Source organism: Acinonyx jubatus, chromosome D4 (assembly GCF_027475565.1).
Source record: "Acinonyx jubatus isolate Ajub_Pintada_27869175 chromosome D4, VMU_Ajub_asm_v1.0, whole genome shotgun sequence".
NCBI classification, from domain to species: domain Eukaryota; kingdom Metazoa; phylum Chordata; class Mammalia; order Carnivora; family Felidae; genus Acinonyx; species Acinonyx jubatus.
Genome location: NC_069391.1, coordinates 75,380,716 through 75,402,915, shown reverse-complemented (window position 1 = coordinate 75,402,915; position 22,200 = coordinate 75,380,716). Strand labels below are relative to the sequence as shown.

The 22,200-nt window shown below is 43.7% G+C and overlaps 1 protein-coding gene across 11 annotated transcripts in view; it reads left to right on the top strand.

Annotated features, from left to right (window-relative positions):
• PCSK5 (proprotein convertase subtilisin/kexin type 5) overlaps positions 1–22,200 on the top strand; it is a 452,241-nt gene that overhangs the window by 287,080 nt on the left and 142,961 nt on the right. For 10 of the 11 annotated variants that reach the window (XM_027041020.2, XM_027041019.2, XM_053205259.1 and 7 more), the window contains 6 exons: positions 2,107–2,209; positions 3,559–3,752; positions 9,505–9,589; positions 14,119–14,216; positions 14,634–14,763; positions 15,326–15,441. In XM_027041020.2, coding sequence (XP_026896821.1) covers positions 2,107–2,209; positions 3,559–3,752; positions 9,505–9,589; positions 14,119–14,216; positions 14,634–14,763; positions 15,326–15,441 — 726 coding nt within the window. Of the gene's footprint in view, positions 1–2,106; positions 2,210–3,558; positions 3,753–9,504; positions 9,590–14,118; positions 14,217–14,633; positions 14,764–15,325; positions 15,442–18,680; positions 21,355–22,200 lie in introns of those variants that run through there. The other variant, XM_027041021.2, reaches the window with a different exon arrangement.

The window sequence follows — 22,200 nt, the reverse complement described above, 5'->3', positions numbered from 1 at the left end:
CAGAATACCTTCAGTATGCCTGTGGTTCCATCTATTCTAAAGAGGTAGTGCCCCGGAGTCCATCATAAGTCTGAATAACTCAAACCAGTTGAGCTGACCAGAGCTCGATTGTGTTAGGTTTTGTCCTATTTTGTTTTGAGCTTGTCACGTTATTACTCACATTCTAACTAGCAAACCATTTCATCTTCTCTGATAGGAGAAAGGATACCCAGAAACGTAAACTGAGCATAATAATAACAACCCGTTGCTATATGCCTTACGCTCGGTTTCCAATTCAAATGTTGGTAATGTTAAAATTCTGAACAGTTACGTATCTTCATGGTTTTCCTCCTTACATCTCTAAAATGTCCACATTGGCACTTGGGAGAGAACAAAGACAATTATTTCTTTATTACCCTGCAAACTAAAATGCTAAACTGCATCTGGGACAGTTTAAGATTGTAAGAGAAACAGCACAGCATGTGAACTTGCCATACAGAGCCCTTTGGCACGTATCAAGAGTAAGTTTGGGGGTGTTTTTTTAATTGCAGAAATCATCTGGTGAAAATTTAGGGCCACCCAGGGTTCCTTTCCTTCAGAGCTGTGATTTTCACCTTCACGGAGAAGGTGAAGCCTGCCTAGAGGCACAGATGGCATTATCATAACCAGATCCCTGTAACGTTTCATCAAATTCCAGGGACCGTAGGACCCACAGCTGGCTGAACCTCAAGCCTTATACGACACAACAGAGACACCGTCTCCTCATGTATCATAGCAGATAGCTGAAATGTCCCAAGTTGTACTAGCTGTGGAATTTAATTTAGAGGTCAGTTTTAAGGCTTGGGGGAAACAGAGATAAACAGCACTGTTAAATGACTCTTGGGATTAATCAGAAGTATATTTCAAAAGTCATCTCTAGGACCTCATTTTCTACCCTTCCATAGGAGACCTGGACAAGCCACCCTAGCTCTTGGAAAGGGTGTTTTCTCGCCAGAAAAAGGAGAGATTTTTCTCTGTGTCATGCCTCCCGGTTGCTACCATTTTATGTTTCAACTCAGTAACTGTAGAACACGGTCCCATCATGACTAAGGGAGATCAAGGTTCACCAGTAAATCCTTTTGATTAAAATAAATATGGTCCAGACATTTCTGCCATATCCACTTACTCTTTGTACATTGCACGCAGTATGTTTGTTGCTAGCTAGAATCATGTGACTTTTCAGCAGGAAAGAGCTTGAAGATTAGGAGACCAAATGTCCTAAAATACGGAGAACAAGGAAAAAGGGAGTTAGTTCAAGCAAGCAACGGGCCTATAAGTAGCCCGTGTCATTAGAAAGCTTTTCATTAATTATAAAAACCTCCATCTTTCTGGGGTTTTTCCCCTGCCTGGGCATTCTCACTCTATACCAAAGAACACGTCACGAGAGATCAGCAACCGTGATTCTGAGTCTGGAATTCTTTAAGCTCGCCTGCGTTGTTTAAAATTGATGTGTAGTTTTCTTTTGTTGAGCTGCCCACTGGCCTATGGGTAGGACGCAGTTTTAAATCTATTATCTGTGCCTCAAGTACCTGCTTTATAATCCAAGACCAGATACCGATAAGCTTGCACCAGATGCCATGATGACGTTTCTTGCTGGCTACAGTATCTCAGAGGTATTCGGTGGTCTTAATGACCTCGGGCAAGCCGGATGATCTCGTCCAGGCATTGAATAATAAACTTGCTTTCTTGGCTGTCAACAGCGGAGCTTCTCATTTTTCTCTAAATCCGACGTTCTTATCATTATGCATATTTCATTGCAAACCGTTCTTTTCCACTTGCTCCAGTGGCATTGCTCATTGGAATTCTGAGATTTTTGTTATCTCCCACAAGGCAGCCATATGTGTTTTAAAGACCAGGCCGTGACTGGATTTACATTCTCGACACTTAGGTCATTGAGGTCCCCCCCCTCCCCCTGCCAAAAGCCAAGAGTTCATCTCTGGGCCGACAGCCGTCGTCCACGTTATTCCTCCGTCTTAAAGAAACTCTCACAGAAGGAGGAAGACACACAAGTCTCATTTTATACCGCATGCAAACGGACCTGCTTTCAAACCACTGTTTCCAAGTGTTGTTTTCGATTTTTGTGCAAAGGTCCCTGCGACCCTGAGTGCAGTGAGGTTGGCTGTGACGGCCCCGGCCCGGACCACTGCAGTGACTGCTTGCATTACTACTACAAGCTGAAAAACAACACCAGGTAAGAACAGAGGCTGCGGCGGTCCCCCCCAACAGCATGCCCTGGGCGTTCCCATGGGGGGGGTGGGGGGGGCGCCTGAACAGGACCTGTGATGTTCGGCCACCGGGGCCTGAGCACCGGCCCCCACCTCCTGGTGTAAATTCAAGATGCGGAAACGGATACTGCATCACAGAACATAAAGTGCACCTGTATGCTGTCCAGCTGCAGGTGCCTTTTCTCATATTTGGAAAGGGTGGGGGGGGGGGGGGAAGGACTAGCTCTACACAGGACTGGCCTTCCCCTTTAGACCTTTCCATTCCCTGGATGTCTGACACCACAGCTACATGCGAAAATGCTGGCATACAACCAAACAGGTGCTTTCCCGGGGTCCCCACTGTGCAAGCCCTTGGCTTCTGCCTCAGGCTGTGCAGATGAAGGTGCCGGCCCAGCAGAAGCCACGCCCTCCAGGCACCTCTCAGCCCCGCCCCCTTCTCCCTCCTCCTTCAGGGAAAACCGGGACTTGCATTTCAGCTTTGCTGACACACCCAGACGCGTTTCAGTTCCTGTTTACATCCTTGCTGGAATTTAAATTCCTTAAAGGAAAGGCCCTTGGCCACCTCAGCACCTCTCATTATCGCCTAGACCAGCAAAATGCCTGACATTGGATTTGGAACTCCGTAAATATTTGTTGAAGGAGTAAAGCGCTGTCCTTCGACGCTGGGCAAACGAAGAAGTTATTTTTTAAAGTTTATCATAACCAAGTTTAAATATATTTACGTTATCTTTTTTTAAGTTGAAATTCATAATTTTCATTTGTGTTCATTTAACATAAAAAGTGCAGATGGGCAGAAAAGAAGAAAACCCCTGTTAACATTTTCTCAACTATTCTTCCTGAGTTGGCTCGGTTGGTTACGCGTTATTTACGTTAATTTAGACGATAGCATACAACCGCTCCCTCTAGCACACGGGATCCATATGACACACAAAAACCGCACAAAACCACAAGTAACCCCTTATTGGCAGCCTCTTTGTAAAAAATCAGGGTTGCCACCTAGCTTCCCTTCAACCCAAGGCTACTACCTTCCTCTGGAGACTCCATTTCTAACCATCATCCCTTTGAAAGAGCTAGACCCGAACTGGAAGACATACCCTACTTGACGGACTTGGTATTGTGTGATTGCCTTGCTACTTCGGCACCCTACACGGGAAAAAGCTTCAACCCACAGAATTTGGCTCTTTGGGTATGGTGTTACCCTAATGGTTTCAAAAGGATTTAAAGACTGAGGACGGCTGTTGGCCGAGCACTTCTAAGAATGCTAGGACTGAGTCTCTGATGATGGTCCCCTTCTTTTTATCATTCCACGATGCAGGATCTGTGTCTCCAGCTGCCCCCCTGGCCACTACCATGCTGACAAGAAGCGATGCAGGAAGTGTGCCCCCAACTGTGAGTCCTGCTTTGGGAGCCATGGTGACCAGTGTCTGTCCTGTAAATATGGATACTTCCTCAACGAAGAAATCAACAGCTGTGTTACCCACTGCCCCGATGGCTCATACCAGGACACCAGTGAGTAGACTGCAAATATTTGGGTTTCAGAGAGGAAATACAAGGTTTTCACTTGAGTGACATTAGGCGCGAAATCAAGGTTATATCAAACAGGATCTAACCAATTTTTTAAGAGAACGTGTTAGAAGTGTAAAAGATGAATTTGTAACCATTTTTGTGCGAGCTGATTTATGTAAAAATGCTTGTAAGTGTCAGGGAGTCCTCAAGCCCTTCCCCAGATTCAGTGATTGGCCAGGAGGACCCATAAGACTTAGCGTATTTGTACTCATGAGCTCATCATTACAACTTATTACAGCAAAAAGGCACGAAGTCATGTCAGGAAGAGGTGCGGAGGACAGAGTTAGCAGAAAATGGCAAACGTGTCCAAGAGTTTTCTCCCAGGGAAGTCACCCAGGAGGCACTCAGATCCCCCGGCAACAATTTATTACAACCTGTGTGCAATGTAGGCTACCTGGGAACCTCCTTAGAGTCTCAGTGCCCAGGCTTGTGGTCATGAAGACACCCTCTCCCTGACACATAACAAAACGCCAGACTCCTAGAAGGGAAGCAGATGTTCAGCATAAACCATATTGTTTGTACAGGTTAAGCACCATGCGCCACTCTTCTCAGGGAGGGTGCTAGAAACCCTCCTGAGATCCAAGGTCCCAGTTGGCCACGGGCCAACTTCAGCAGGCTTTCCAAGGATAGCAGCCATGCCTGCTCTTTTCTCCACACTAACCGAAGGAACCAGGGCCCTGCAATACCAATGTGTGCTTTTCAGAAAGCTTAGGAAACATGACTTCCACGTGAATGTGGAATAGACACATGTCAAAGACAGCCAACGAGGAAACCTACAGTGACGAATGTTGTCGAAGACTATCAGGTATTGTCTCCAGTCCAACACAATCAGGTATTGTCCCTAGTCCACTAGTAAAGGCAAAATGAAATCTGTTTGCTGAGTTATAGGCAAAACTGATTGAGTCCCGAAGAGAGAGTAGGAGGGTCCCGAACTCACCGTGTCTCTCAGCTACCCTGAAGTATAAGCTACGTTTGTACGACCGGCTCTGAAAATGACCGGAGGCGTGGCAGAACAGACCTTCCACAGTTAATTGTAGACAGAAGGCCACCTCGAAAGGGGAGGAAGAATGGAGACGTGGGCAAAAACCAAACCCCTGGTGCCACTAACCCTACAAACAGGAGCGACGTCACAAGCATGGAGGAGCAAGAGGACCTGACCCCACACTAGGCACCCCCAGCATTGGGAAGATGAGTCCCCGTGGCCTCTGGCTCTGAAAACCAGCACATCTTAACTTCCATGGGACTTGGTTCCAGGAGAGTCTGAGGGCAATAGGAAACTGAGTCCCCATCCTTAAAGCTCCAGCATACTAAATGACTCAGCCAAGACGGCACAGAAGCAGCAGTTTGGAAAGTGCCTGGGGTACACATGACGGAGATGTATTGACTAATCTATCCTGAAGGGGCAGGACGTAGAGAATATTGCTCTAGAAACGCAAGTGCTGGTGGGTGCCATTTCTCTCCCCCTCCCCCCCAGCCCTAGATAACTGGATGTTTGTGAGAGGTAGCATTAACTCTCTCCATCTACTTTGCTATAGCACTGGCTGCCCTTCCCCATCCAACCCAACTCAGCCGTCCTCCCTTCAGAGTGGCTCCTGCCTCACCAGACCCGCTTGGAGGGTGCCCCTCCAAAATGACTCATGCCCTGGAGAGGGAGGAGATCAACCCACGTAACGGCACACTTTCATTTCCTGTCGTGGAGCCTCAGAGCTTTCAGTGTACCTGTACCTGTGGCCGAGGGAATAATTTCAGACAGGTAGGCTCACTACTGGCCCAACTCACCAAGCCTGCGGCTGCTATAGGTAGGCCTCTGGAGAGCACGTGGGGCAAATGCTACCCCGGGCACTCATAGCAGGCAAAGCGGATCACTGCAGCTGGCTAGGCTGAAGGCAGTTGCGACTCAGCCACAACAGGGGTGCATACAGCCCACACCAAGGACACCCTTGTTCTGGTGACCAGGAGGAATTACACTGTAGGGCACCACAGGACCACTTCTACACAGGCCACTACTTTCAGGACCAGGAGACATAGCTGACTGTCCTCCTACATTAAAAACACACACAGAGAGTTAGAAAAAAATGAGACAGAGGAATATGTCCCACGTGGAAAAAAAAGATAAATCACAGTAAAAGAGCTAAATGAAATGGAAGTAAGCAATATGCCTGATAAAGAATTCAAAGTAATGATCACTGAGATACTTGAGAAAAGAGCAGAGGATCTTAAAAAGAAAGAACCAGCCAGAGCTAAAGAATAACTGAAATAAAAACACACTAAATGGAATCAACAACAGATTAGAAGATGCAGAAGAACAGAGCAGTGGCATGGAAGACAGGGTAATAGAAAACAACCAAGCTGTCTTCAGCAAGCGGTGCTGGGAAAACTGGACAGCGACATGCAGAAGAACAAACGTGGACCACTTTCTTACACCAGACCCAAAAATAAACCCAAAATGGATGAAAGACCTAAGTGTAAGACAGGAAGCCATCAACATCCTCGAGAAGAAAGCAGGCAAAAACCTCCTTGACCTTGGCCTCAGCAACTTCTTACTCAACACATCTCTGGAGGCAAGGGAAACAAAAGCAAAAATGAACTATTGGGCCTGCACAGCGAAGGAAACAATCAGCAAAACTAAAAGGCGACCGACAGACTAGGAGAAGATATCTGCAAACGACATATCAGATAAAGGGTTAGTATCCAAAATTTATAAAGAACTTCTCCAACTCAACACCAAAAAACAAAAAATTCAGTGAAGAAATGGGCAAAAGACATGAATAGACACTTCCCCAAGGAAGACATCCAGATGGCCAACTGACACATGAAAAAATGCTCAACATCACTCATCATCAGGGAAATACATCAAAACCACAATGAGATACCACCTCACACCTGTCAGAATGGCTAACATTAACAACTCAGGCGACAACAGATGTTGGCGAGGATGTGGAGAATGCAAGCTGGGGCAGCCACTCTGGAAAACAGTATGGAGGTTCCTCACAAAGTTAAAAATAGGACTAGCCTACAACTCAGCAATTGCACTACTAGGTGTTTATCCAAGGGATACAGGTGTGCTGTTTCGAAGGGGCATATGCACCCCAGTGTTTATAGCAGCCCTATCAACAATAGCCAACGTATGGAAAGAGCCCAAATGTCCATCGATGGATGAATGGATAAAGAAGATGTGGTATCTATATACAATGGAGTCTTACTCGGCAATCAAAAAGAATGAAATCTTGCCATTTGCAACTACATGGATGGAACTAGAGGGTATTATGCTAAGCGAAATTAGAGAAGGGCAAATATCATATGACTTCACTCATATGAGGACTTTAAGACACAGAACAGATGAACATAAGGGAAGCAAAAATAATATCAAAACGGAGGGGCACAAAACATAAGAGACTCTTAAATCTGGAGAACAGAGGATTACTAGAGGGCCTGTGGGAGGGGGGATGGGCTAAACGGGTAAGGGGCATTAAGGAATCTACTCCTGAAATCATTATTGCACTATATGCTAACTAATTTGGATAGAAATTTAAAAATAAATAAAATAAATTAATACAAATATATATATATATATATATATATATATTTTTTTTTTTTTTTAAATCATTTCCAAACTAGCAATACAACTAGAATTGGGGGGAGGGAGAGGTAATTTTTGCAACTTTACCAAACAAAAATCTGTAAATTAACATGTAACTTCACAGCATTTGGGCCCTAAGCCATCATCATTAGGAAACAAAGATCTATTACCTGGAGAATTAAGTGATCCTTGGGCACACCTACCTTTTAATGTTCTGGTGTGGCCCGGAGTTCTTAGTAATTTGTCCTGATAATTGTGTCACACCAGGATCCCTGACGACACTGACATTTTCTGTTTCCACACAACCTAAGAACGAAGAACACCCAAGTTTAAATGAGCAGGAGTTGTCTTTACAAAATCAGGCAAGAATTTGGAGGTGGATACTGTTGCTTCTTAAGAAGTCAGGGTCCCTTGATTCAAAGGCAGGCGTTTTTCCATAAGGCAGATGGGGTCTCTAACTTACCCTACAGAACAGTGGGTAGGGATTTCCTTGTAGTTTTTATCCCCCCCCCAGATTTGGAACATGAGCTTGTAACCTGATAGAGAAGGGAAAAATAAGAGAATAAGAGTGAGGAGGGGGGCTGAGGGATCCACAGACATAAACAGTATTTCTTGAAGAAAAAATTCAAAATTCTATCAAGACGACAGAGTCTTAGGAAAGAAATTTGGTTCCAGGTGATCTATTATAGGATCAAGATAATTGAGTGTCCATTGCTTTCCCAGAGTCTGGGAGGTATATAATTAAGGAAGGCCGTTCAAACAATTTGCTGATATGAGTGGTCTCTGTATCTCCCTCCTTTTTGTAATTGGCTTTTGTTATATTTTCCTCCTGTAATGAGTCTGTTTACATAAAACAGTGATCAGGTATGATCATGACTAGTAATAATTATTGCCAACACATTTACAGCGCTTTCAAGTTCATATAGTTCCCTTGAGGAATTTCATTAAACCCCTCAAGACAAGCTGAGAGGTCAGCATTGTTGTAATGTTTCTTCAACAAATGGAAGAAGAGAGATCCTGAGCTTGCCCGCTGGAAATGCTAAAACCAGAATTCACATCTAGGTTGACATCATGATGGAGAGACTCTATGAAGACTACCAGAAGATTGTATTTCATGGCAGGGGGTTCAGAGTTGAGAAAGAGGGGTTGGACCTCCAGGAGGTCCTTCTGGGAATCCAGTGAAGTGGTGTTTCTCTGTGGAACCTGGAACAAACACCAACATCTAAAGAGGAGACGGAGGAAAAGAATCTTACGAACAAAGCTTCCTTCAATCGTACATCTATCTGTGGTTAATCCACTTGCATCTCAGAGAAAGTATCAAGTCTCCAGAAAACTTTTGCTTCAAGTTAATGGCCTTAACGTAGTGGAACAAATCACCAGTTCACTAGAGAATAAACATGCATTCGCCACTTTTTCCAATGGGAATCTGTCTTTGGTATTAAATAGGAAAGCCAAATATATTTCTATTCTCCAGAATATAGATACATCTGAACTATAATAGCATATCATATATTTTGATATTTTCACAGCCACCATAAAGTACAAGACACTCCTCTAGACAGCACAAGAAATAAATCATCAACCCTACAATTTTAAATGTAGATTCCCTTTTCTTACATTTTTATCAGAGTAGTCCTAAAAGTTGGAAGCATGGCAGGGTTGGGTTGAGGGGGTGGTCTACCTTTCCATTCCACGGCCACAAACACTGCTTCTCCACCCTTCTATACTGGTGTTGCCCAATGTCTTTGTCAGTATGATCTTCATTGCCCGAAGTCAGGAAACCCTGCTTGGGAAAGAGAGAAAGAGGAAGGGGGAAATGCCAATATACTATTCAACGAAGAATGAAAAGGGCTGTAGCTCTCTTGCCTGCAAAATGGTAGAGATGTGTAGTATTTTCCAGCGCTGTGGTTCCTACCTCTGTTTACTTGGCTGAGAAGTGATAGCAAATGCTGAGGGTAGGGCTTTTCCTGAAATTTTCTGCTCAAGGCCACGTATGTATATTATTGTGCACATTAGCAAACTTTAGAACATCTCTGCCTTTTCTGGAATCCATGTGACCAACTGATTTATAACCTTGTTACTTTCGTGTGTCTGTGTGTGTCTTTTTGTTCACAGAGAAAAGTCTTTGCCGGAAATGCAGTGAAAATTGCAAGACATGTACAGAATTTCACAATTGCACAGAATGCAGGGATGGGTTAAGGTGAGAGAGCGAAGGATCTCGGCAAGTCCCACAGCCCAAGGAGCTTCTCAGTATAAATAAAATATGCAAATAAATAATCCTCTTGCCATCACCCTCTTGACTCCCATTCAAACACTTGATTGCTATTTGCATTATCTTTACCATTATATGTGAAAAATTGGATGCCATCTTGGCTGAGGAAGGTTTATACACCAAATAAAATCCTCTTCAGAAAAGATGGCTCAGATACAACTAAATAAAAATGGCTATTTGAGAGGCTCTCTTCGTGCTTCTTGACCGGCAGCGTGCCCGTCAAGGATTACTGTGTGGGTAATACCAATGAATTATATTTAATCCTCCTGATTCATTCCTTTGATGGTCGGAAACTATTCCCTTATCTTTATTATTTCTCTCCGTATAGCCAATCATTCTCTTATCTTAAGTACCTCAGGCTTGGTTCCATTATGCTCTGGTATGCACATAGATTTAACACCTGGAGAGGTTTTTCTTGACTGGATGACTTCGCTCATTGCCAAAGCCAGATAGCGATAGGTTCTGCAAGAGAACAAGCACACAGCAAAAATGAACTAGGTGGCCTCTTGATATCCACAGAGAAGGTCAGACCATCCTCTGCTGGGTGAGGAGTTGGACTCTGAGCGTATAGGGCGCTAGAAACCTGCCACACCAGATCTCTCTTAAGTGTTGAGAATTCCTGTCTCCACCTTTGATTGGTGAGGTGAACTGGGCAGGCCCCAGGCAGGTGATTCTTTACAATAATTAATATCAGAACATCGTTTTTGTTTAGATTGTCTGTGGCCCTTTTTTTTTTTTCCATACACGCATTCGGTACTGATTTGATTTCCTTTCACCTCCAGCCTTTCAGTCTTGGGGCGCCTGGTGGCTCAGTCGGCTAAGTGGCCAACTTCAGCTCAGGTCATGATCTCACAGCTTGTGGGTTCGAGCCCCGCGTCAGGCTTTGTGCTGACAGCTGGTAGCTCAGAGCCTGGAGCCTGCTTCAGATTCTGTGTCTCCCTCTCTCCCTGCTCCTCCCCCCTCCTACCTCCCCTGCTCATGCTCGCGCTCTCTCTCTCTCTCTCAAAAGTAAATAAACATTTAAAAAAATTAGTTTTTACATTTTTTTTAAAAAGACTTTCGGTCTTAATAAATATCAGTCTAGACAGCCCCCAATTTTTTGGAGAAAAAGCAGATCGGTATAATAAAAAGGAGAGAAGATGACGGACGTGGGCCAAAGCCTTCCTATTAATCAGCTCTGGGATCGTGGTCAAGTCACTAAGGCATTCTGAACTTCAGTTTTGTCCTCTAGAAAATGAGAAACCAACCCCTACATTGCTGGATTATGACAGGATTAATTGCGATAACATTTACAAAGTACCTATTTCAATATGGGACACATACTCGGTCCATGAAAAATACAAGGTTGCTTAAGATTAGTTTCTAGAGAGGTGCCTGAGTGACTCCATCGATCAAGTGTCCAACTTAGGCTCGGGTCATGCGCTCAAGGCTGGTGAGTTCCAGCCCCGTGTCAGGCTCTGTGCTGACAGCTCAGTCTGGAGCCTGCCCTGCTTGGGATTCTATTTCTCTGTGTGGCTCTCTGCCCCTTCCCTGCTTGTGCTCTGTTTCTGTCTCCCTAAATAAATAAATAAGTAAAATAAAATAATTTCTATACAACTGACCGTTGCACAACTCCGAGGTAGGGACACCAACCCCCATCCCATGCAGTTGAAAATCACACATAATTTTAACTCCTTTCTTTTTCTTGTAAAATTTATTCTGAGAGAGAGAGCAAGAGGGGAGGGGCAGAGAGAGAGAGAGGTTGAGAGAGAGAGAATCCCAAGCAGGGCAGCTCCGTCCGCGTGGAGCCCGACACAGGGCTCGATCTCATGAACCGTGAGATCATGACCTGAGCCAAAATCAAGAGTCGGACACTTAACCGACTGAGCCACCCGGGTGTCCCAACTCTTTAACGTACTCTTAACTACATAACTACTAGCAGCCTATTGTTGGCCATAAGTCTCACAAATAACAGTCAATCAACACATATTTTGTGTTACATATATACTGTAGTCTTACAAAAAGTAAGCCTACAGAAAAGAAAATGTTAAGAAAAGTCTAAGGTAAATACACTTATAGTACTGTCATTTATCCAAAAACTCCACTTATAAGTGGACTCATGCAATTCAAACCTGTGTTTTCGAGGGTCAGCTGTGTTTCTCTGGGAACATTTTAGAGAGTTCGTAACCGGCACTCTCCAACAGAAATATGAGAGCCGTATATGTTAATTTTATATATGGCAGGAGCCACATTAAAAGAAGCAAACAGATACGGGTGAAAGCTAAAAAAATATTAACTGAATATATCCAAAATATTTTCATTTCCACGTGTAATCAGTATAAAAGACTCAGAGAGATACTTCACATTCTTTTTTGTCGCTATACCCAATCTTACCTGGTGGGCATTTTACCCCTAAAGCAGGTCCCACGTCTCAACATGGACAGTAATTTTTTTTTTATATATGAGCAGTATGTGATCTGCGTTTAGATTTGACAGAATTGAGTCGAAGTAGATTTTCTAGAGCCACGTCGTTCCAAACTTAGAATTTTGCCGAGAGCTGAACCAAGTGCCAGCGTGTAAAATGTAGACTGAAATTAATCACGACTGAAATTAAGTTAATTAAAACCACGTAACACTTAGGATCCCAGTCGTTGGCCACACTGGCCACATATCAAGTGCTCAGGAGCCACAGGTGCCAGAAAAGCATGCGGGACAGCACAGTCCTGAGCTGGCCGCTTTATCACAGGAAGAACCCAGGCGTTCACAGCCCCAGCTGGTCAGCCAAGCCACCGCTGTATGCTGAAAGCTGCAGAAAGCTTCAGGATGCTCAATGCCTGCTCTCTGTTGCACGACCCACTTAAGCTCATTTCTTCCTCACACAGGGAAGCCTCTGTCTCATGCTGAATAAATGCCAACCTCAGAAGGAATGTCCTTTATTAGACAAGCTGGACGGCTCTTTTTTTCTAAGCTTTGATAAGTGTTTTGGTGGTCCTCCCACAAAAGGATCCGTCGGATGCAACGTTCTTTTCTTCCAGTTCTCCAGAAAGGGAAGGGATTTTCTTTCACTGGCTTTTTAAAACATCTCTCCCCGGCCAGTAAGATCTGTGAATGAGAGTCCACATTCAGTTACGCTGCCCTCTGTCTCCTTGAACCTGCCTGCCTTTGCCTCGGAGGCTTTGAGGCTTGATCGTTTTGCCTCAAGAGACCTGTAAAACTGTAAATCGTGGCTAAGCAACAAACACAGAAAAATACGTATGCATACAGCACCGGAAGGAAGTGGATTAAAATGTTAACAGGACTGTTTGGGATCCTTTTTCATCTATGTTTGTTCTTTCCAAATTTATTAAGCATAGGGAAAAATCAATTTTACTTTTCCAAGTTAGTATGATGCAAATACAAAGCACAGTCAAATAAGATCTGAACTGGAGAATGTAAGGAGTCCAAGGGGATAAAAAACCATATGACCCTGTTGCTTAGATACCCATCTTCTAGTATCTTCTATGTGGTGACATAGCATTACAAACCCTAATGTATAGTTCTAATCACACTATTCAGTGAGCAATATTTATATATTAAATGTCATAAATTACGTTTTAAGAACCAACCTGTAGACCATGGAAACTATCATAACTGATAGAAATTAGAAAGGAGAAAACAATATGCATTCCCCATTCAACATTCTGGCAAGTTAATAGATTCTAAGAGTGCTGAGTAGAGAAAAAACGGTACGGATCACACCTGGAAACAATAATATAACTAAGAAAAGTTGGGGTGTTTGGAGAATCTGCAGTATAGGGAGGTCATTTTACTAAATTATTCATTAGAATTTAAAAGAAATCAAGAAAGAGGCAAAGTATGTTCAAGTTGTGTTGTTTTGATGAGAACCAGTAGAAGAACTAAACAATCAGAAACGAATACAAAAATAGCTACCCCTGGGCGTGTGGGCTGGCCAGAGATCATTGCGCCCTTTTATTCAGTTGCAATTCATTGTACCATCAGTGCAGATGGGCTGCAGGGCTCGAACTCACGAGTCGTGAGATCCTGACCCGAGCCGAAATCAAGAGTCGGACGCTTACCTTCCTGAGCCACCCGGGCGTCTCTACAAACCAGCTTTTGGATCTATGATGTAGCAGGTCTGGGCATCAAAGCTGTCAGACACATTGTTCGGCAGTGAGTTTTGTCAGTAAAATATTTTTAAGAACATCCGGGCTGTAAGCTGTGGAGCAAAGAAGGAATGTGTCAACCCAGTCTGACAATTAAGACAATTGTCCCCAGAACTTGCAGCACGTGTAGAGGCTACAGACCTCAGTATAGGCACCGGGAGGGGAGAAGAGCAGGGTACAGGCTACTTCCCCTGCTTTGAAGCTTTGCTTTTCTTGGGGGTCGGGCGGGGGGGGGGGGGGACTGTATTTGTTGTGTATGGAGCTGGGGAGTCCGCCTGGGTGCCTTGATCACAGCGTCTGTGTCTGTGTCTCCAGCCTGCAGGGATCACAGTGTTCCATCACCTGTGAAGACGGGCAGTACTTCAATGGCCAGGACTGTCAGCCGTGTCACCGCTTCTGTGCCACCTGTGCAGGTAATTGTCCCCCCCCCCCCCCCCGGCTTTTCGTTCACTCCTCGGGCTCTGGTTGAGCTCTTACTGATTTGTTCTCAGCCATCACTCATACACGCCCACTGGCTGGCTGTAAAGCAAACGCTGGAGAAGCGTGTTCTCTTCCAGCACGCCTGCATATATTGTCACGGCAAGTTCTCATCTTCCTTCCGCCCTCCTGGAGACACTTAAATATATCCCAGGGAGATCCCCTGCTCTTTTCAAAGCCGTTGGAGGTTTTGGGCAAATGGAAGCATTTCATTTCGGTTTAAAACGGGAGTGGTATCCCCCCCCCCCCCAAAGAATGCAAGGCAAAGCGCCACAGTTCCATTTGTAACCGAGCAACTACAAATGAAAAGTACACGTTTTGTTTCTGTTCGCCACGTTCGTCTGGCTTTTCAGGGGCGGGCGCTACCGGGTGTATTAACTGCACCGAGGGCTACTTCATGGAGGACGGGAGATGCGTGCAGGCCTGTAGCACCAGCTATTACTTGGACCACTCTTCAGAGCACGGATACAAATCCTGCAAGAAGTAAGTGGGCCCGCCCCCTTCAGCCCGAGCCCTCAGTCCCTGGGTCCTTATTTGACCCCCTCCATAAATAATACGAAACAGAATTACTAACCGTGAACGAAGGTTCCAACATCTACCTGTGGACACTGCCCTGCGGCTTTAACCCAGCTTCCATTTAACATTCTTTGTTTTTCTCTCGCAGGAGCGCTTAAAACCTTTAAGGTAGTATTTCTGTTCCAAGTACGGGCGTCCTCCCATTTAAAATCACACCCCCTAGGGCACCTGGGTGGCTCAGTCAGTAAGCATCTGACTTGGGCTCAGGTCGTGATCTCATGGTTCACGAGTTTGAGCCCCATGTCAGGTGAGCTCGAGCCCCACTTTGGGGGAGCCCCACTTCTCTCTTTGTCTCTCTCTGCCCCTCCTAGGATTCTCTCTCTCTACCTGTCACTCACTTGTGCCTTCTCTCTCTCTCCCTCAAAAATATTTTTAAAAAATTTTTAAACTTCATTGAGAGGTTGATGGCTGACATCTTTTCTTGTACCCAATGTGTGAAAGGACGATGAATTCTACGTTTTCCCCACAGATGTGATGCCAGCTGTCTGACATGCAATGGTCCGGGGTTCAAGAACTGTACCAGCTGCCCCAGTGGGTATCTCTTAGACCTAGGGACGTGTCAGATGGGAGCCATCTGCAAGGACGGTGAGTACAGCCTGCTCATTTTGATCCTGAGCAAAGGGTCACCTTTTAATATTGATATCTAATACCTTTCCACTCAAAGAAACTACCAAGCGTGAGTTAGATGAACAGGCCCAATATCTTGTTGGCATCCATCTGTCTTGAACTCACACCTACAGTGGGTTTGGGTTTTGGTTCATTTCTTTCAATTAAAAGAAGAAATGAATCACCTGTATAGTTCTACTGGCCAAGAGGGCACCAGTTAGCTCTTTTCAATTAGCAAACTTTGTGGGGGTTTTTTTTGGTTTTTTTTTGTTGTTTTACATTTTAGAGTTTTAGGTTCACAGCAAAATTAAGCGGGAAGTACAGAGAGATCCCATACATGCCCTGACTCCCCCACCCGTGACATACACACACACACACCCTCGCCCACCTTTAGCCTTCTCTACCAGAGTGGTAACCTTTGTTATAATCAATGAACCTTCATTCACACACCATTATCACCCAAAGCGATACCCGAAAGATATACTTTGGGTATCACCCAAAGTCCTTAGTTGACATTAGGGCTCACTCTTGGTGTTGTACATTCTAGGAGTTTGGACAACTGTATAAGGACATGAATCCACCATTATAGTGGCATACAGGACACTTTCACTGCCCCAAAAATCCACTGGGCTCTGCCTTTCCCTCCCTTCATCCCTCCCCCTTCCCCCCAGAACCTACTAGTTTTTTCTTACTGTCTCCATAGATTTACCTTTTCCAGCATATCATATAGTTGGAATATGCAACCTTTCTCAACTCGTTTTTTCATGTATTTATTTCCCACCTTCCACCGTATGTGCTTTTGATCAGATTTTTTTAATACCATGTATATGAAGATTTGTAGCCTGCGTTTGATACTAAGCATTAGACAAGCATTATCCTTTGTTTTTACAAAGTTCTCTGACACTTCAGTTTTAACGACAGCATAAAATTCTATCACGGGACGATGCTGCTTGATTGCCGTTCCCTTTATTTGGATCATTTAAAATTTTGATACGTAACAATCAAACGGTATCTGAATACTTCATGAAGCCTGTGGGGTAAGGAATTAATGATAGAGCCAGGTAGAGAACTTAAGACTTCTAAATGTTGGCTCATTTTTCTTCTCTCTGCACACACGCTTCTCAGCCAAAATGCTGGGACAGCACACCTTCTCCAAAGAGTCACAGTAAATTGGTTTTGGTTTTGGGGTGCTGTCTAGGCATGGATATTTTTAGAAGCTTCTCAAGTGTTTCTAATGTGCAGCCAGGTTTGGGAACGTTTTGCTGCTCCATCCCCCCTGACAACGTGACAAATGCCAAGCCCTCTCCTATTTCTAGCCTCAGTTTCCCCATTTATAAATGAAGAAATGTAAGTTATTCCAACTTCAGCATTTTGTGAACTTTGACTCCGTATAATTCACATGGAGGGGGCCCTAACATTGGAGCCTGACGCTTTATGCAGACACGCATCTCAATGACATAGAAAGCATTTTGAACCATCGTTATTTTTAAACATCTATGGATTGTTATGAAAATAGAAAAATAAAATTTTAAAGTATGCATTTGGAACAGCCTTCCCGGACAAGAGCACTTCCCTTGGTTTACTATTTGCCTTCCTCTGAATGGGCGCTCTTCTAGAAATTTCACAACAGGTACAACAGTGCTCTGGTTGGGAGAATGTGGATTCAGAAATCAGAATCCTGTCGTTCATTTCTTGGGCTCCAGATCTTGGGCAGGTGATAAACTTCTCTGGGCCTCACTTCCCTCATCTGTAAACATGAGGAGGCTAATACTATTGACCTTGTCTGGTTATTCTAAAACTTCCCATTAGGAATTTCAAAAAGATGTCAAAAAGAACCAGGCAGCTGATGGCACCTATAGAACATGATTGATGGTCTCATTTCCTCGGAGCATGATAGGTGACTTTGTGTCTTCATAGCTTTTTGACTATAGGATGGGTCCAACTGGGACAGACCCAGTCAGGCTCTGTGTTCTCACCACACAACACGGGGACAGAGGGTTGGGGTGAGGGCATCCCAGGGACCATGTAAGTATCACTTTTTGCTTAAAACCATGGTTCCCTTCTAGCTGGATGTGACCGGAATTTTTAAGTTAGTAACAGAAAACAGAGGAAGATCCACAGTCGCTTGAAATTTTCACCTGTAGCATTTGGTACCAGGCATGGCCACGTCTGTGATGCTTTTCCTGCCTTCTTTAAACCACGGTAAACGTGGGGATGAGTTCTGCCAACTGGCACTTTGGTAGGGGTGGAGGGTCAGGATCGTGGGCAAGAGTAGAAAATGAAGAACCATCGTTTGCAAGGCGTCCACTTTCGGATCAGCTAAATAATGAGAAATAATGAGATCACTGACGGCTCACCGGGCTTTTCAAATCACATGGCAGTTGCATTTAGGGATTCGTGATTTAGTCTCTCTCACCTGTCATATTTCACTGATTCTAAGACACACTTTTTTTTTTTTTTTTTTTTACATTGTAACGTCTCTGAAATCAGATGCATCTTATACTTTATGCCTTTGACTTAGTCACAGTGATGTCTAGCCGACTGAGTCAGGTGCGCGGTTGCTACTTCTTGTGTTGAATTTAACGGGAGTTCAGAAGCGCTTCGAAAAATTAAACGAGTGTTTACTATCAAAGGAAGAGTTTTTGCCATAAGCACAGAAACACAACAGCATAGTTATATAACGAATATTTAACCTTGAGCTAAAAAATAACACCATAGTTATATAACTAACATTTAACGGACATTTCAAGAAGGACAAAATTAATATTCTAATATTGATGAGAATGTAAGAAAGCAGCATGTTTTTTTCTGGGCAGAGCTTAAAATGGTGGTGCATCTTACATCCAGGGTCTTGGATTCAATGAAATATAATATAAATGGCTGTATACTCTCTGCTCTGGGTAACTCCGAGAAGAGAAATTCTGTGCTTATGTTATTATTGATTTCTAACTTATTCTTTTTTCTAACCTTTTTTTTTTCCTTTCATAAATGACACCAATCACATTTACCATTGGACTGCCATCTCTCTCCTTGAAAAACAATGGTGTTGACTGAAATCACTTTGAGTGGACCAAATTTCCTCCTTGGTGACTGTTCCTCAATGATCTCTTCCACTACCCCAATCTGCCTCTCTGGCCAATCACAACCTTCTTCCGTGTGTACATCATGCTGCTCTCGTCCTCAACTCCCCCCTCTGTCTTGCTGACTTCCTGGAAAAGCCACGGAAGAATCCTGGGCCGAAGGAGGCTTCTGTATGCTAGTGAAAAAGAACAATCTGTGCCAACGGAAGGTTCTTCAACAACTTTGCTGCAAAACATGTACATTCCAAGGCTGAGCTGCGATCCTAGATTTCCTTGTTCCTGTAGACTTATAGATTACTCCATATTATTATTAAAAAGAAAAAAAAAAAAAAACCAAGCAAAAAAAAAAAAAAAAAAAAGCAAGCCACCTCTCTCTTTTTTGCTCTCTTTTTCTCTCTCTCTCAAATTTGTGCAGGGAGATGGTGAACTGTTTTGTCAGAACTTAAATGGAAAAAAAAAAAAAATAAACCTACAACAAGCCTACCTTTTATAACTGGGTGTTTAGTGCTAAACAGCCAGAACCACAGAGACAGTATTGTATGACCAAAGCATTTGATGCCAAAATTTGACGTTAAAGTAATGATTTGATTTCCTGCCCTGGTTTTGAAGGTCCATTTTTTTTTCCCCCTTTGCATTTACTTGCTTGTTTCCCCTTTGAGATGCCTAAAAATACCTTTCAAAAACATCACAAGAGCAGACATAGATCAGAATCAAAGAGAGAGCTCTTGCGTGTGTCATTTTTCACTGTTTGTTGGGGGAAATGGCACAAAACTGGACCTGAGGGCATTCAGAACATCCCGCGGAGTTGTGTTCAGTGTCGTTTTGTCTTAGTTTTTCACAGTTGAACATTGATACTTTTCCACACATAATTGACTGCGTGCATTATGTGCTGGTTTTGGCGTTTGACTCACGCGATAAGTCTGCTCCACTGGTTTCATCAGATAGATTTGCTGCTACTGGCTTTTCCATTGCCGATTGGGTGATTTTACACACAGCTGGTCAAATGGGATCACTCTCTACGATCAGATTGGTGATGGACAGAAAGCAAAGTTACACCAAATAGCTGAGACTGATCCAGCTCCCCTGAAATCTGGAGTGTTCACTCTGTGGACCCCTGCCCAATCTCTTGGTGCTATCTGGCCATTATCCCCATAGCATTTTTTTGTTTGTTTGTTTTTAAAGGCCATCAGAAATTCCATTTATTGCGATGGGAAGCATTTTGGATAGGATGCGGGAGATTTCTTCCTTGAGTCCAAAGTTTCTAAAAGGTCCTGTATTTTTTAAGAAATGGAATTATTTAAATACTATTTAAGCTCGTGCCCAAGTTGGCCGGGCAATGTTTCTCAATGGTGCTTATTAGAAGTTTTATCATTTTGTCATTTTAAGAAAATAAAACTGGAAATTGAATATGGGTGGCATGATTGTACCCTCCTGGTTCTGTTATTTCCCACTCCTCTGTCCCTCTTCTAACTGTGCTATGTTACATCTGTCCACTGGATGTCAATGAGATCATGTGTTTTCTTGGAAATCTTCTCACCGGTTTTCTACAAACTCCTAAACAACATCCTGGAATCTAGCAGACTGAATTTTGTGAAAACTATTTTGGATCAGTGGTTAGAAATGATGCCGGATAGATCTTTTTACCGATTCTGAGTTTCTCTGTTTAGGGGAGGATAGACTCATAACAAGTTTCTTCGTTTTTCACATCAGAGCTCCATTGGTGACCTCATTTGCTTTGGGAGTGACCGGCCATCTTACAGGCTTTATTCTTTTGACAGCCTCACTTCCAAGATATCACTAGGCCTCACAGCTGAGAACAGGGATGATATCAATATAGATTATTTGGGGAAGGAGCTGGGAAGTGGATGCGAAGGTCCCCACCCACACAACACGCTAGTGAAAAGCCGACCTTGAAAACAGTCATTCCTAGACATCCAAGTCATTACCTGACCATAGGTGATTAATTATAGTCTAATGACCCTCTTCACAGCAATGTAGTGATACTGAGTCACATAGTGATTCATAAGTAACTAGGGAATCAACGGATTTTGCCGACCAACTTTCGTTTTCGTAACACTGCAGCAGAAGTGTTCTGACCTGAAGAAAATAAGTCCATCCAGGGTATGGCGTATAGAGCCTTACATTTAAAGGCACAGCCTCTACATGGACAAATGTTAAGCGCAAGCCTAAAGCAAGAGCGGGCAGATGGCAAAACCAGATTTGCCTGCAAAGGAATCCATTTTACTGAACCAGCCCATACTGCTTGAGGCACAAACTTACTATGATCGGAAAGATAAAAACCATGTCTGTGTTCTTAGACAAATAACCATCAAAATGACAGCCAAATTCATCGGGGTCCACCAATGTACCTGTTCCATTCCCCACCGACCATGCAGGCACACGTCACGGAAATACTGGTCTAACTGCTAGTGTGTTACTGCCTCGTTTATCTACAGAATATTATTAACTAGAACATAATGCTTTCAAAGTTTAAGTTAATGTTATATATTATGTATAAATATATATATTCATAATGAGATATATGGAACGGATAGTACAAAGTTTGGAGACTTCACAAATGCTCTAACCTTCTAGAGACAAAAGTCCTATCTTCTGTTCTCTTTTGTCTTTTTATTTTGAATTAGCGATCCACTGTTAACTCCAAATCCACTTTTACTGAAAAATACTGTACATGTGTAAAATGTTCAGTTGTTTTTTTGTAAAATATAGCAGAATGATTGTAATTGATACTGGCCCAAATCAATGTTATTCCATATTTTATTTTTTCTATTAAATTAACCTAAGGTCCTGTGTATCTGATCTGTTCCTACCCACGGGTAACTATCTCTGAGAGGGTGAGAGAAGGAGAAACTTCTGTTTCCACCTGTGGCCACATAGAAGCTGAATATAAAGGATGGAAGTAAATGGACCATCTGAAGGTCAGAAAAGAAAGGGTAAGCAGAGGAAAGAGCTGAAAAGGAGAGACAGAGTAACGGCAGTATAAGAAAGGAAGAGGTTAGACTCGGCCCTGAGCGGATGTTAATTCCCGTTTTCAGAAAGCCAGCTGGTGGGGAGGGGAACTGTAAGAACTTGGTGTCCAGACCCACACTGGGGTCTGTACTTTTTAGCAGCTTGTGCAGATGGTCCAGTATCTGGGCCATCTAAGCGCGCCCTTTCCCTGGGCTTCCCCCGGGGTTTGGACTACTGCGTACCCACCAGTCTGCGTGTGGAGGGGTGAGGACCCAGGGGCTGGACACAAGTAGGTGGGGAATGTGAAGCTTTGAAAGGGGAGAAGGCCGCACTCAATTTTCTGATATTCTATGTAAAATTGACCGTGGCCGTAGCCCGGGAAGCCTAGAAGGTAACTTAGTCTAAAATACATCTCCCGTACATGCCACAGGGTGAGCCTGTATGGCTTATAGATCTTTGAGAACCTTCCTTGAGATGCAGACACTAGCTTTGAGATGGCAGTGCCCTGCCTCTTCGGCAGAGAAAGGAGACATCCGTGAAAACAAGATCCAAGTTGAGCTCCAGTTAGGTTTAAAGGGATACTAAACGGTGTAAGAGACCTCCACTGTCATGAAATCCCATCATGAGAATGGCGGGGCAGCGGGGAGGGAATGAATTTTATTGAGCACTTACTAGGTACCGCCCAGTG